General features: G+C 43.8%; 1 protein-coding gene across 8 annotated transcripts in view; it reads left to right on the top strand.

The window, feature by feature from the left end:
• Positions 1 to 9,570: 9,570 nt before the first annotated feature.
• The window catches only part of ITPR2 (inositol 1,4,5-trisphosphate receptor type 2), a 269,668-nt gene continuing 262,376 nt past the window's right edge, over positions 9,571 to 16,862 (top strand). For all 8 annotated transcript variants that reach the window (XM_080580204.1, XM_080580210.1, XM_080580206.1 and 5 more), the window contains exon 1: positions 9,571 to 9,868. In XM_080580204.1, the coding sequence (XP_080436330.1) occupies positions 9,777 to 9,868 (92 nt within the window). In that variant the 5' untranslated portion in view covers positions 9,571 to 9,776. The remainder of the gene's footprint in view (positions 9,869 to 16,862) is intronic.

Below are 16,862 nucleotides of genomic sequence, written 5' to 3' on the forward strand. Positions count from 1 at the left end.
ATTTATTACATACTTTATTACAATCAAGCCTTGGGTGAACCTCCATCCAGCCTGTACTCTGCTATGGTCAGTCTCTGCTTAACACATGTCTTGTGAGCAGCATGTTCTTAGCACTTGCAGCTACTGTATAACAAATATGCTAAAAGTGAGAAACCACTCCTGTTTGTATGTTTATGATCTTGCCAATGGAAATACAGCAGTTCCCACAGGTAGAGACATGGCTGTGAAACAGAGGTGTTAACTCTGCTGATGTCAGTCAGATATCAGGTGTGACTTTTACATTTCCCATCTGTTTTCTACCAGCAGTTTAATGTTACTGCAGTGCACTGAGGAGAGAGTGCCATCTAGTTATTCAAATCTTATGATAAATATAGAATCACAGAATGGTTTGGGTTGGAAGAAATTTTAAGATCATCCAGTTCCAACCACCCTGCCATGGACAGGGACAGCTCCCAACAGACCAGGTTGCCCAAAGTCCCATCCAGCCTGGCCTTGAACACCTCCAGGGATGGGGCATCCACAGCTTCTCTGGGCAGCTTGTGCCAGTGCTTCACCACCCTCTGAGTGATGAATTTCTTCCTAATGTCTAACCTAAATATCCCCCCTTTTAGCTTAAAGCCATTCCCTCTTTTTCTATCCCTACACTCCCTGACAAAGGGTCCCTTCCCAGCTTTCCTGTAGGCCCCCTTTAGGTACTGGAAGGCTGCTATAAGGTCTCCCCGGAGCCTTCCCTTCTCCATGCTGAACAACCCCAACTCCCTCAGCCTGTCTTCACAGGAGAGGTGCTCCAGTCCTCTGATCATCCTCGAGGCCCTCCTCCAGACTCGTTCTAACAGGTCCACGTCCTTCTTGTGCTGGGGCCCCAGAGCTAAATGCAGTGTACCAGGCAGGGTCTCACAAGAGCAGAGCAGAGGAAGACAATCACCTCCCCCGCCCCGCTGGCCATGCTCCTTTTGATGCAGCCCAGGATATGGCTAGCTTTCTGGGCTGCAAGTGCACATTGTGGGCTCATGTTGACCTTCTCATCAACCAACACCCCCAGGTCCTTCTCCTCAGGGCTACTCTCAATCCATTGTCCACCCAGCCTGTATTTGTGCTGGGGATTGCCCCGACAGAGGTGCAGGACCTTGCCCTTGGCCTTGTTGAACTGCCTGAGGTCCACACAGGCCCACCTCTCAGGCCTGGCCGGGTCCCTCTGGACGGCATCCCTTCCCTACAGCCTGTTGACTGCACCATGCATGTTGGTGTCATCAGCAGATTTGCTGAGGGTGCACTCAGTCCCACTGTCCATGTCACTGACAAAGATGTTAAATGGTGCTGGTCCCAGTACTGACCCCTGAGGAGTGCCACTTGTCACTGATCTCCACCTGGGCGTCGAGCCATTGACTGCAACTATTTAAGTGCAATCAGCCAGCCAATTCCTTACCCACTGAGTAGTCCACCCATCAAATCCATGTCTTTCCAATTTACAGTCAAGGATATCATGGGAGACAGTGTCAAATGCTTTGAACAAGCCCAGGCAGATGATGTCAGTTGTTCTTCCCCTATCCACCAATGCTGTAACTCCATCATAGAAGGCCACCACATTTGTCAGGCACAATCGGCACTTAGTGAAGCTGTGTTGGTTGTCACCAATCACCTCCTTGTTTTCCATGTGCCTTAGCATTGTTTCCAGGGGGATCTGCTCCATGACTTTGCCAGGCACAGAGGTGAGACTGACTGGCCTATAGTTCCCCCCTTCCCTGGTCGTTTACAAGCAAACATACTCATATACATTTTATGTTTTTGCTCTTATTAGCTAATTCCAATTCTTTCTTTGCCTAGGACACAGTAGTAATATTCATTTCTTCTGTATCTTTAAAACAAGCAAACAAACAAACAAAAAAATCTTTTCATTACTGGGATAGCTTATCTTCTCTGCTTTTTCAGATTGAGAAAATGGAGATGGCGGGTAGTGATTCTGTTTTCTTAATGCACACTTTTGTGGTTGCCTACATGTTAGTTACAATCTAATTTCATAAACTCATCCATATTTCTAAGTTTAGCTAGTAAGATGCGAAGTGTTGTGTAAGAGTTACTGAGCAATGGGAGGTTATTTCACTGATTTAGTTTTTGTATAGCATTGAAACAGGGATTTCTTTGCATGTGCACATTATTTGTTCATTTCATTATTATGATGCTAACTTTTGAAGTATTTAAGGAAGACAACAAAATGAGGAACAAATTAAAAAAGAAAGCAAATAAAATAAAATAAATTAAAAAAAAACAAACCTGATCAGGAAAAAGGGATGGACTTAATGCAGACTTTTTTGGCAACATCTGCTTTGTGTCTCAAGACGTACCATTAACACAATGTCAAATATCAAAGTGTGGTGGGGGACAAGAAGTAAATGTACTAGGCATCACAAATGAAAAAGCATCTCAGTCATTTCCATGTGATTAATATGCAGGCTTTTGTTTGTTTTTACACTGCAGTTAAAATTTATCTATTCAGGATTGAACACGGTTTTAGACAAGATTTTTGTTTCAATCCACTGCATTCTGGACTTGTAGGAAGGGAGAGTTTCCAGTCTGGGGATACAAACCTGCAGTAGTGTTTTTGATGATGTCAGTAATACTACATTGTTTGTTCGTTTGAAGTCTTTTTCTAATTCATCTCTTTTTATTCATGCTCTTATTTCCTGGGCACAACTGGGCTGAGATGACAGAAATCAGTTGACAAGATATTCAAACAGAGCACTTCCTCTATACAGGGACAGATAGAGGTAGAAGAGACTTTTGAAGATCTCAACCCAAATGCAAAATGCTGACCACAGGTGAGGTCATGGTGGCTGACACCTTCGAAGAGGATTTCTTGTATTTCCCTATCAGAATATTTTCTAGCATTTTAACCAATATAAAAAGAAATCCTTCTTGATCTCTAAGTTTTCCTTCTAGCACATTCCTGAGGCACGTCAGATATTTGGTATTGTGCTTTAAGAGAGAGGTGAGCAAGAGGAGTTATTTCTTTAACTGGATCTTAGTTCCTCCTGATTTCCCTAAATTACTTCTGTGCAGTGCCAAATACCCAGAGTCTATGGACTTAAATGGATGTAAAGACCCACGTTCACCTTCCTGATGTATATTTTCAGTCTATTTTACCCACCTGAAAGCTAGAATAGTCCTAGGATGAAGACCTGTGGTCTCGGCAATCACAAGAAATGACTGGGATTCCTGAGAAAAGCCTGTCTTTTCTTGCCTTTTCCTTGCCCAAACCCAGCTGTACTTACCAGCAAGCATTGTCACAGACTAGGAAATGCAATGCGCTTCATCCCAAAGTCTTGAAATGCTAGTATAACCCAGGAAGGATGGGCCTTGTGACAGTTGTATGAGCAAAATGAACCACAATTTTCATTTCCATCTGGTAATTTTTAATATGGTTAAAAACCAAACCAAACCAAACCAAACCAACCAACCAACCAACCAAAACAAACAAACAAAAAAAACCACAACAATGGCTGGCGTAGCCCTTAACTTATTATGTGTGTGTGTGTGTATAAGGAGTAATATGCTCACTGTGTTGGTGAAATGAGACATTTCCTACAAAAGAGCAGTATTTAAACAACAAAACTTTTAAATAAGAAAAAAAAAGATTGGAAAAAACATTAAAAGCAGAAGGCTTTTTAAGCAGTCCTAAAATACAAACTTCTATGTGTTTGAAACATCTTTCCTCATTCTCTGTGTGATAAAAAAGAATTAAGAAAGGTAGGGAGTTATTCCCCTCAGGTACACAATATACTCGCAGCTATATTGCAATTATAGAGATTTATTTATTTATTTATTTGTTTGTTTGTTTTATTACATCCACCGTATAAAACGGCTATAGTCTTTAGGAATAGTAATTACTGCCACCTTATCCACCTTGCAAATATAACTGCATTGTAGGCTTCATACTAGGCCCATTGTTTTTCTTAAGATTTTTTTAAGACCTGTTTTTTTAAGGCCTTTTTCTTAAGACCTGTTGTTTTGCTTAAGATCTTCATTGTGGAAATTTTGGTGAAACTTTAACAACTTTTTTTCTTCCAAAGTTAAGATACTGAGTTTCATCGAGAAATGATAATCAAAACGCTCATTGTTGCTCATAGGGTTTTGTACATAATTATTTTAATGAAGTGTTGTATATTAAGTATGTTGTATCCGCACTGCAATAGGGCCAGCCTTTCAGCTCATAATAGAGTAATACAGACAGGGCTCAAAGCACAATTGGTCTGTAGTTACAGTCACCATGCTCTACAGGTCTACTGATTCTTCTGTTGGGTAGGTCATGGTTAGGAGTGGGCTAGGGCTGAAGAAAAAAGCAGAAAATGCAGCTGAAATGGAGGCTATTTGTTTTTTCATCCTACAAAGAAGATTTATCTTTTTCCCTGTGTTTTCAGGATTGAACTTTCTAAAGTCATGAGAGCTGGCAAAAGAGAAAATTCAAACAAGGTATGTTTATCTCTTTGCTTTGTAGGGAAAGGCTTCATTTTCAGGCAGCCAAGCAGAAAAGAAACCCCAGGAGACAGTGCCTGATTAACAAGTCTCCAGGGGCTGGCAGTGAGTTCTGTAAGGTTGAAAGCAAACTTGGTGTAACTGCTGGCACTTGTTCCACATGGGAATAGTAAGTTCATTTTTGTGTGCTTCCTGATGCTTGCTCTGTGGTTGTGAGCTGATAGAAGGCAATGCATCAACTTCCTGAACTCTCTAAATAAAGCTTCCATTTTGGATAGATGTTTTCAAAGAAAGGAACATTGTACTTTCTGCTTTGGTCGAGTTCTCATATTTGGCTCTCTGAATGAACAACTTTGGTTGTTAAACAGTTGAAAACTTATTTCAAAAGGCTTGAATGTATCGCTAGCAAAAATACCTTCACTTGAATGGCTTGGAGCAGCTCTCAGAAGTTTATATACATAGCTGTTGTATTGTGCCACAGTTTGAAGGGCATCCAGGCTACTACTTTAATTTAAGTTCCTTTTACTTAAATAATTCATTCATAAGTAACTTCAGTTTTTATTATTTCTAAGTTTGTTTCTTTCAAGACTTTTTTATAGCTAACCAGCACTTATTTAACTACTTGAATTAATGCATATATTAGCTTTTCTAAATCCAGATGTATCAAACAGCAAGTGAGCCAGCCACTGCCCGTGCATGCATGTCATAATGTGAGGGAGTGAGTGTCTGTAGATAGTGACGATCCAAAGTTCATCCCCATGCCCTAGCGAAAACCTCAAAAGGTTACTTGTGAGAGCTCTTCATTTCAGGGCCACCTCTTCTGTCTGGAAAAATATGTTTACCTCCTGTGGAAAGACTAAAACCTAACTAGGTGTTATGAATTTAGCCATAATTTCCTGTTCATACTAACCAGTCTGAATAAAGTGGGTAGAGCAGCAATGATGAATGCTCTGTGTTCTCTTTTTCTCATTCTCAATCAAATAATTATACTTATTTTATGTAATTCACCATACTCCTCCTGGTTTTTTTTTGTTACTAAATCATGTACATTTCATGCACATTTCTCTTTGTCAGCCACCCCCCCCAGGATATTCTTTTTTATTTTTATTTTTTTTTTTCCCAGATACTTAATATTCTGTATGGCACTAATGCCAACTGATTGTTTAAAACAACAGTGTAAAGAGTTAACTCCCATGATGATAAAAGAGGCAAAATGAGTGTCCACACCTAGCTAGCTATTAAGAAATCATCTAGTACTCTGGCATTTGCTATAGGCAAAATAAAGCACTAGCAGCAATACATCAATTCTTGTGTGCAGGTATTGTCAAAATAAGCTGTTCTGGCTCTCTCTCATCAACTCTTAGGCCAATAATGCTGTTTTTTGTACATCCAAACATTTTGAAATGCCGTTGTGCCCAAGGAATATCTAAGCTGTTTCAAATGTGACTATCCACAAGGTAAGGGGTGTCATGGGTGTCTCCAGCTTGTGTGGGAAACTTCATTAGGTGCCTTAAAAAACTTCATTAGGTGCCTCCCTCAAGTAAGCTACAATTGTACGTTGCCTGAGATGAGTGCATAAAAAATATTACAGATAGAGCTGGGCTCTAAAATCAGAGATGGATCTTAAATATCAAAATGTCTTTAATGGTTTGATATTCCTCCCCCCCCCCTTTATTTTTTCTTCACATCAGAAGGATGAGAAACAAAACCAAGGCTTTGGGTCCAAACTTTCACATCCTTGTATGCTAAAGCTCTATGGGGCCTGGGTTTTGGCCTAGTTCCATCTATATCTATTGTATTGAAACAGTTAAAGGCATTCTTCTCTTCCCATTTTTCCCCTGCAGCTGGAAAGCACTATACTCCGCTTTCACGAAAACAAACATCAGTGCTACTTGTTGTATAAGCCTCCAATTGGTCCAGTTTGCTTTCACTAGAGTGGCCTATATATCTGTAACTTCATACAAGAGGTAGATTGTATAGGTGCAGGATTAAAGACTTTCCATCAGACAATGTTCAAATCCGTGAAATATTCAGCTTCTGTCAGGAGCCTCCCTGTTTATACAAGACAAACAGGAAATTTAGATATCATTGCATTTTTGTTCCTTTTCTACCCTTCACGTCTTAGGAAGATGTCAGCTTATTTAATTTATTCTAATTTTATTTTATTTTGAGTCTAAGGTCATTCTGATTTTGTGCATTTTCACATCTAAAGTGAATGTTCAAATGCTGCAGAGGGGTGCTTTTATTAACTTCTCTGTGGATAAACTGATTTTCTTCTGTGCCTCAGCACTGGAACAAACACCAAAATATAGGATGTAGAATAGGATGTAGAGATCATGATAAAACGTGTTAAAAAATATCTAAAAATACAGAGATTTCATTTTTATAATGCTGCTGCAAGCATCACTAGAAATAGATTATTTTCTGAAAATAAGTAATAGACTCTAAAAGAAAGTTGAGTAAGAAAGATTTCTTAACTTTTACAACACTGAATAATGTGTGCACTGGGGCAGTGTGTCAGCACTAGCCAATGATATCTGCATCTTGGTCCTATTGAATGGAGAAGCCTGTATTGCTAACTTGGGAATAAAAGGTTTCTGGAAATAACCAACAAAAAGTGAATTCCCTTTATTGACTAAGCAGCCTCACCTTCACCCTGTAGCTAATTGCACGGTTAAAAGTAGTAGTAAAAATATTCACATTGATCAACCAAGTTGGTTTAGTTCTGCTCTAGAGAAATTTAGCAATATTTCATTTACAATTTCTGACCATGCTTATTTTTTTTTTCTATGTAGACTTGCTATGACAAAATCTCTTTCATTTTAATTATATTTTTCCAGATACTATCTTCATAAAACTAACATTCAGAGAGGCACAACCATTACTTTTAATGGGGGGGGGGGGGGGGGGTTAATGCTTGTTAAAAATGCTGGAGGAGCATTTGTCACTACTGAAGCTTTCTGTGTGCAAGGAGAGGATCAGCAAGGATTCCTCTGGTCTGCTTACCCTATGTGATCTTTGCACCGATTTAAGACCCGATCTAAAAAAGCAGGTAAGCGCTTTATTATTTTCACCATATTAATCTAGTAATGTAGGTGAGATCGTTAGGCTGTTTCAAGGATATGGGTTTAAAATGAAGCATTTGCTTAAATACCTGCCTGCTTTGACCTTTACTCCCCCCAACCTCCACCCCCAAATGCTGATTTCATAAGGCTCATTTCTATCTAAAAGCCATCACTGCTTGGAATTGGATCAAGATTTCCAGTTCTTTTCATATATATCATTAGAGAGCTAGGAGGCATTAACAGCTTTCAGCTGTGAGTGTGCTCCAGCTGAGCTGGGATGAGCAAGCCTAGGGATGAAGGGGAATGCAGTCCCATCAGTCTGAGCTTCGCCACAGTAAGCATATGCTAATTATTTTCTAAAATTACTCTTGTAATGCCCAAACTCAATTGGCGAGGGTATAGCTGTGGTATACTGTCCTGCTTCACAGCTGGCAACTGAGGGGGATGCCTCGGGTATCAGGGGACACTTCAAATGGCACCATATTACCCATGTTTAGGCAACAGTTGAACCTTTCTGTGTGCAAACAGTCCCAAGGGGTGATTTTCTGCCAGGCGGATACAGCTGTTTCAGCAGGCAGGCTCGATGCTCGGCCAAGTTCTGAGTCCATCCCCAGGAAAACTCCCACTGATCTCAAGCATGCCAGGGTCTGCTGTTGGGAAATGAAACCTGCCTGACTGAAGAGTCTTAATTAGGCAATTAAAGCCTGATGTAAAATTGCTGAGATAAACAGGGTCTGGAGGCACAGAATATTGACAGTGCATTGTAAAACCTTTGCTGTTCAGCCCCAGGCTTCAGACTGTCCAGGACTCGTTTCAGGAAACTAAGCACCAGGCTCCTCTGCTGCCTCATAGCTCCTGTCAGGGACCCCAGGGTCAAGCTTTTTCACTCACTCAGCACGCGGGTGTGAGCATTAGCTTCTCTCCTTTGGCGCTGCTCTGACTTCGCTTCAAATTCTCATTAGTTTTAATCAAGTCCAACTTTGGGATTTAATACCTGTGTTCTGGGTGGTTTGAAATGCCCAATTTTCGGTTTCCCTGTGCTGACGCTGTTGCCAGCACAGGGAAGTGCAGCTCTGTCATCTCTCCTGTCCCACCCCAGCTGCATATCGGTTCCTACGTCCCTCCAGTGGCTCCTGTTTCCTTCCCACTGTCACCTCAGCAGTGGGGTGGCATCTGCTGCTCAGTTTGTTGTCCCTGAGCCGGTTTCCATAAGCCCTTTCACAGCTGGGGACTCCAGCCAGCTGCTTGGTTCATGCAGGAGGCCTCATCGCCTTCTGAACTGACCTGAAGTTTTTGTTTCTTTTGCAGAAGCATTTTAATAATCATGGTTATTCGAGGAGACTGAACTGGAAGAATTTGGTGTCAGAGCTAGGGCTTGTGTGTACACTTGTATGTAAGAAGAGCGCAAGCTCAGGTCCTTGATCGTGGCTTTGTATCCTGGTGGATACAAAGAGTTGACAAATTCGGAATGTATGTGTAAGAGAGCAAAAGGGGGGAGTCTAGAATGATGTAACAGGCTTTTCTGTACAGGCCAGATGGTAAAACTTTTTATTTTCTTTTAACTTTAATTTGAAGACTCAGCATTTCTGATGCCAAGAACTTACGCTCAGTAAAAAGTGAGATAAGGCTGGAATCTGTAAATATGGGAAATTAAATACAAGTGGGAAGTTCTCTACTCATTCCCCATTTACAGCAAATCTGCAGCCACACTTACGCTCTCGGCCTATTATTTGGGACAGCAAGAGATTAGTAGTGTGCAGCCATGCTGTTGGACCAGGGGTGAACCACTGGCTTATAAATGCCAACAAAATCGCCTGAAAAACACACGGGGTATAAACAGTGGTGCCTGAGAGCCGTGCTGGGCAGGGGGCTGTACCCGCTCTCCTCACAGAATGGAGGTCCCTCGTCCCCCCGCCGCCCGGGGCTGCCGGCGGCCGCTCCCCCCGGCAGCGGCGGCCACGCGGTCGGGCCCGGGGCCGGTCGGGGCGGGCCGGGGCAGGCGAGGCGGCGCCGGGAGGCGGTGCGGGGCGCCGGGAGGCGGCGCGGGGCGCCGCGGCGGGCGGTGGAGGGCAGCGGCGGCGCGCTCATGTCAGCCCCGGCAGCGCCGCGGTGAGGGCCGCGGCCGGGCCCGCGCTCGCCGCCCGCTCCGCAGCGCTTAGACGGCCGCCCCCCGGCCCGGCTCGGAGGGAGAGCGGTGCGCGTGTGTGAGGGGAGCGCGGAACGGGCTGAAAATGAGGCAAAATGTCTGAGAAAATGTCCAGCTTTCTGTACATCGGGGACATCGTGTCCCTCTACGCCGAGGGCTCTGTCAACGGCTTCATCAGCACTCTGGGGTGAGTGCGGGGCAGGAAGCGCCCGGCGGCGGCGCAGCGGGCAAAGGAGGAAGCGCGGGGCCGGGGGGCCACGGCAGCGCTCGCAGCCGCCCGGGGGGAGTCCGGACCGGGCGCCCGGGGGGGTGCCGGGGGCTGCTGGGGGTGCCCACGGCTCGGCGCGATCCCCGCGGCTTCGCCCGGCCGGGCCGGACCAAACCGGAACCGGGCAGCGCCGGCGGCGGCACCGGCCCCGTTCGGCACCGGGGCGCTCTGCGGGGTACCTGCGGCTCGCTTCCACTTGGTTTCACTTCCTTTCGGCTCATTTCATTTTATTATAGTTTATTTCATTTTCATTTTATTACTATTTTATGTTTTTTAATAATTTTATCTTTTTTTTTTTTTGGGGGGGGGGCTGCTTTACTTCAGAGATGCAAAGGATGAGAACTTGACTCGCTCTCATAATCAGCTCGTTGCCCCCTTTCCCTCTCACCGGTGTTCAGCTGAGGTCTTACCTGCAATAAGCAGACGTTTCTAGTCAGATATTTCACGGGGATGCTTTTTTTTTTCCATCAGCTGTTCTTTCTCTTCACAGGATGAAAAGTTGTAGTTTAACTTGGGCTGTAGCACTCCTGCTTGCTTGAGGCTTTCATTAGCGCTGTAAATCCCCTGCCTGGAACCCTAGAGAAGCATGCTGACATGACGTTAGGAGTGCACCGATACCTTTCTTTAAACTGTCACATCGCGTGGTCGCAGCGACAGATCCTGAGGGTGCAGTGGTTCCCTCTGATGTTGGTAGGAGAGCTGCAGCAGTTTCAGTGATTTTTGTGGCACGGCCAAAGTAAGCACGTCCTTAACCATTTGTCAGTGGAAATGTCTCCTGCGCTGCATGAATCATAGCAATTCGATTGGCGAGGCAGCTCAAACTCTGGTTAAATATCAGTGCTGTTTATTGCTTAAACATTAGCAGTACCTTGAGAACAACAGTTAAGCAAACATATCCCTTGCTAAAGCTGATCCTCTGCTAATTAACGTGTGCCTGGTTATTGCCCCTGCCTGTTGTTTTGGACTGCTGGTGGCCTGAGGTCTCTTCGGTGGGGACTGCAGGGCAAAGTCAGGGCAGTACCAACATGCTAACAGCTAATGCCTGTGCCTATGTCTGTGTCACCTGCTGGGGTACCCTGACTGGAAAAAAGCTGCTGTTGAAGGTCATCTGTATTTCTTTATCTTATTATTACTTCCTATCCTTGCTGTTCAATCATTTCATCAGTTTACAAGTATTTTTCCATAGTTTGTTCCTCTATTTGTTAGTTTTGTGCCTTTTCTATCTGTGACTGTCTGTATTTTGTCTCACATCTCCTTTTGTTTTGCTGACTCCTGTCATTTTAAATCCTGCCTTCTGCAACTGGTAATCACTGGATATTGTTTCTTATTCTTGTAGCCCCTGCATTTCTTCTTTGTTGTCATAATTTTGTTGTTGTTTGGTTCTGTCTCATTGCTGCATCTAGGGGAAGCTAAGTTTCCCATACTTTACTTTTACTACTTGTTATGTTAAGAAATGTACCTCATTTCACAGAATACCCGCTTGTCTGTGGTCACAGACATTCCTGCTGTGACCGGTGCTGGTACCACTGCACATTTCATAAACGCATGCTGGCGTTCCCATGTCGCAACCCAGAGGCCCTCCATTCATCCCTTGGAGTTAGGTCAGAACATTTGCCCCAGGTTTTATAGACGAGAAGCCAAGATAGCAGCTTGCCTGAGGCACACGGGAGCTCTTCCGCAGGAGAAGTAATTGAAGTCAAGCTAACACCCTAACTAACTGACTATTCAGGCTTTCTTCTCAGAAGAGCCAGCTGAAGAAAACCACCTGGGATATGAGACAGGATGCCTCTGCGCATCTCTCCTTCAGCAGCAGGCATTGCCAGGGCTTCAAGTATGCTGAGGTAGCTCTGGTCTCTCCTCAGTGCAGCAGTTCTGTATCCTGCTCCCCAGCTGGGTACGGGCATCTGCAGAGCCGGCAGACTGGAGTTGAGGAGCTGAAGGCCTTGAAGGAAACATGAAGATACCAGTGGAAAACTCCCACGTCTACTAAATGGGAGCGCTGACCCCTCTGCTGGTGGTACGGGAGTTTGGACAGAAATGTAAGGTTGTGCTGCCAGGTCCTGTTACCTGTGCCAGCTAGTGAAATTACTGCCTTTGGAGCGGTTGCAGCAACACAAGAGGCAGAGGAAACACCAGTAAGTTCAGGGAAGAAGTTTGCCCAGCTGTGCATTCAGTGTGTGCTTGTGGCTGGACTTCTGTCTCCTGCATGCCCGTAGGCCCTTTGTTCAGCCCACACGTCTGATGGAGGCAGCCCTACCTTGCCGAGGTGCTACATGCATGTTGGCGAGGATGAAGAGGGTAAGAGCTGGGATGACTGCTTCCTCACTTCCTTTGACCGATGTGGATCCCTGTTTTTTTACCTCCTGCTGGTGTTGCTCAGGGTGCCATTTTGCAAGGTGCCAGGAGAGGAGGGAAAATTAGCTTGTGGCTCACATCCTTAAGGCCATCAGATAGTCTCATATGGAACTTTAAAGTTCTTGCAATAACTTTAAATCCAGGTCGGGTCTAGTGATTCTGCAGCAGGGAGAGAGTTCTGTTTATTTTAAGCTGTCAAAGGCTAATTGTTTCTTAAACAAAGCACAAGTGAGGCCATTCTATAAATAAGATAAGAAAGTGCACAGCACCTCTCTAAGTGGGAGAGGCCTGTCACGTAAGCGGCCTTACTCCTTGAGGAGTTGAACCAGCTCAACAGATTAGTTCTGAGGTAGAGATTTCCAGGCAAAGGCTGGGTTTCATGCATTTTCAGAATATTTTTTGCTCACTTGCTGATGCAGAAATTTTCACGTGCTCAGTTTGCTCATGAAACTTAACTCCAAGAGAAAGAGGCAGCTGAAATGTGCACATCAAGCACAGGGTGAGCTTAATATCTACTGGAATGTGAGTGTGGGATTCTTCTTCCTGTGCAGTGAGGAGGTCCAGGGGGTCCTCTGTGTCTGGGAGACAGGGGATCCATGTCCCGCATCTAGGCAAGTATGCCGAGGTGGTGCTGGGTGAAGGCAGGAATGCCTCTCCATGCCTCCCTCTGCAAAAATGGAGTCACTGGAATGATGAGGTGCTGGAAGTGGGACCCAAAAGATTGCAGCACTTCTTGGAGGTGGAAGAAACCTGTGTTCCTGTCCTTGTCTCAGGACATTTTTCTGTATTTACTATAAACAGCTGTTGGATGAAACACAGCATGAGGGCATTACTTTCAGATTTAATCCCTGGTAGTCAGAAGAGGAAACTGAACATCTCTTCCGCATCTCAAGTCAGCAGTGTAGTACTGGATGGGGGCAGGGAGAGGGAAGTGAGGCGGCACCACTCCTAATTCTTCATCTTGTATCTGTATTTAAAATAAGAGAGTGGCTGTGCACAGGTTTTTGGAAGAAGGGGCATGAAAACCTGTCTTCAGGAGGATGTTCCAGGCTGTGGATCCCAAGTGGACAGGAGCACCTCTGGGTCATCTTTGAGAGGGTTTTAGGGCTTAGCATTCTCTGTTGGCTGCTGCAGGTCTTGGGGATAGTTGAGATACGGTGTCCAAGCAATCGCCTGCTCTTTTTTCTGTTTGCGTTGATTCTGGATCTGGATGCTGCTTTGAGGTGCTGATGATGTCCAGTCTCAAGCGTCTGTGAGTTGTTTCTTCTCCTCAACATCCCCTCTTTAAAAAGGAGAAAGTTTATACATGTAAAAGTAGATCATCATTCAATTTAGTAGAGAAAAGGAAATGTTTGGGAAAAGTAATTTACATCCATGCGTAATTTTCTGCCATTTCAAAATATATTTGTTACTGGATTATTGAGCTGTGCTAATAATGCTTTTTCTCCTTGTTTTTCAACCCTTAGAGTGCCTTAGCTTCTGCACGGTTTGAGGCTTTATGTCCCGGAGGAAGTAACGTGACAGAGCTAGGCAATGAATCTGAGTATTTTACTCTGTCCTTCAGTAGTGTCTGAACCCTGAGACCACCTTCCCCAGAGTCTTGGCAGTAAATGTGGGCATTGATGTTGGGAATTAGAGCTACTGTTAATCACCTTTAGGCACAATGAGGGGAAAAAAAAGTATTCTTGACTGGGGAGGCGGAAAAAAGTAAGAACGACTGCCAGCATCAGCTGCTGGAAAGTTTGACAATGGGGCTGTTAGTCACCATCAGTGGCTGCATTCCTGTCTCACCTCCATAAAGGCGCTTCGGTGCTGTGGCAGGAGAGAGAGACCTCATGGAACGCAATTAATGGAGCATGCAGCTGGAGCTGCCTGCTAGGTAATATATGACCCTGTGTGGCAAGGAGTGCCAAGGCTTATTTCTAATTAGCAGCAAAAAATGTGTTGTAAAGTATTCATACTTTTTTTTCTCAAGTTTAGTGTTGATTTGGCTTGAGCAACGTTGCTCAATTTGTCAAGTGCTTGCTTGAACTTTCTTAGTTGAAATGAGTATCACAGTTTTATTCTGGCTCCTTCACTGGGCTTTAGTCTGTCTTGCTGAATTTGGACTTCATGCAAACAACATCAGTCATATTTTGAGAAAAGGCAAGGTTAAGTAGAAAGTGCATATGGAACAGCATAAATCAAAATATTACAAATATTGTGAAGGCTAAAATGTGTCATCTTGGTGGCCTCAGAAACGGTGCTAAGAAAAAAGATGTAGTGACTGATGATGCTGTGACACGCCACTGTATTTTCATCAGTGCACTTGTTTTCACTCTTCTCTTCTACTGCCTGAAAACGTAAACTCTGGTTAAGGAGCATCGTATATGTCCTTTAATAGCAGCAATTTTTTCTTTCTTTTGCCAGCTAACAAAATGCAATTAGGAGAGAATAAAAAGCCTAAAGAAAGTAAAAGTGGCACAACTGGAATTACTCTTAATCTAATTCTGATATATACAGAACCAAATATGTGGAACAAGGGAGGGAAGATGGATTTCTGCTTTCATGTGGGCAAAAGTACTTCTGTGTTTTGTTACGTAGGTAGGTACTTTATTTTCCTGATTGACAGTACCAGTAAGACTTGTCCATTAGGTTCTGTTTCTTAATATTTTTTCCTACTTTTTAGGCTTAGTGTTTTCAGAAACACACTTCTTTTGTCGTCTTCCTAATGCAAAAGCACTGATCTGTACCCTGCAACTTCTTTGAATGTATGCTGATGTAACTGGAAACATAAATTGGCTAATTATATGGCACTTTTCAGATATATGGTGTATTTCTTTTCTGTGATAACTTTTTTAAAGCATAAGATATACTATATGCACTATTAGATACCTTCATTGACTTTATAATAAATGCCACATAAGCAGAGATACAGACGTATAAATAAAACTCCCTATCTTGCCTACCTTGCAATCCTATGCATATATCAAAGCTTACATCCTCTGTAATTATCCCATTACATTAACAATTAGGCACTGCTCCAACTTTGCTGCTTATAATGAACTTATTTTGATGCTCATCTCAAATATTTTAACAACAGTGCCTTCCTTAAATAAACAATGGCACGGAGCTTTCCACAAAGCACTCTTGTGGGAATGCAGCAAGTAATGAGCCCCAGAGGTGGCTGGTTTCTCTCACAAGTTGTACTTGCACACAAAACACAGCTCGAGTGCGAAGGAGCATAGGAGTAGCCTTAATTACAGTGTAATGATTTATGAGACTGTATGCTGAAATGTAATATCCTTGGTTCAAAGAGCTCGTTATCAGACAAGCAGACGTGGAGAGAAAAGCGGGGTTAGGGAAAGAACCAATTGATTTAAAGTGAATTTATCCCAAAGCTGTGTGGTGGTAATGGAAATGAGAGAGGACTTGAATTTTAAGTGGAGACAAATGGTGTGGCTGTTTCTACTTCTGTAGTTCTCGACAGGACTATGGGTGGTGTGGGAAGTAGTCAGGAAAGAGGGGAGATTGTTTAACTTTCATCACTTCAAATCATATTTAACTTCCTTCTGTGTACCAAAGGGATTAACCAAACAGTCTTTATGTGGTTCCCTGACCCACTTGCAGTCACAGGTATCCTATATTTTGAAAGTGTCCCAGAAGGAAGAGTCGGCTCAGTCTGTGACTCCTCCAGCTTGGAACACCGCCTGGTGAGAAGTGCATAAACCTTTGGTCAGCCAGGCTGAACCGCCGGGCTCCTTGCTGCTGATGGTACAGGCTGTTATAGTTTGGCTACTGCACGGTGCTGCATACTGTGAAATACCACAAAGCCATGTCCTCTGTGTGTGTTTAATGCTCCTAAAAGTCTGGTTTCTACCTACTTTGAAAAGTCTGTTACATTTTGTGTGAATGGGAGACTGGCAAAGTTCAGGCGTAACTTTGCACTCAGGAATGTTTATAGAAAAAAATGGAGAAAGGAAAATGAATGGTAGTTCAGGGTTTTACTTTTTTTTCCTTGTCTGAACTGATTCTTTTAAACCTTCATTTACGTTATTTATAAACCTAATTTCCTCTAAGTGTTTGAATCAGTATTTCCACTGGTGCATCAATGTGCAGACACTTCCATCGTAGGTCTTGGATTCAGTTGTTTCCAGTGGTGCTAAACCTTGACTGCTTGGACCAAGAGTAAGATGATTGGGGTTGAATGTTTTTGTGTGGAAAGGTTCAGATAAAATGGCAGGAACATTTCTGAGAACAGGGTGAACAAAAATGCGTTTGTTATCCCTGCAGCCCTGTGTGGAGAAGCTGCAGCACAGTCTTGATGCCTGCTCTTCCTCTAGCACAAAGGGCTCCTCTTCCTCTGCTCCTCTTAAAATTTTCCCAGCTTTTGATAGGAGTGAGCCCTGGAATGATCTCACTGAGGCCACTGTGATAGTGTGGGCTGTCCTGGCACCTGCCTCGGGCTGGAGGGCAGTGAATATTACCTGGAAGAGGCAACTTCTCTGCTGGCTCTGGCTGCCGTGGGGTCTGAAGCTGGCTTGCAGTATGTGCGTCCCAGTTCCCAGGGGCTTCCACT

The sequence above is a fragment of the Anser brachyrhynchus genome (assembly GCF_964034855.1).
Source record: "Anser brachyrhynchus genome assembly, chromosome: 1".
NCBI classification, from domain to species: Eukaryota; Metazoa; Chordata; class Aves; order Anseriformes; family Anatidae; genus Anser; species Anser brachyrhynchus.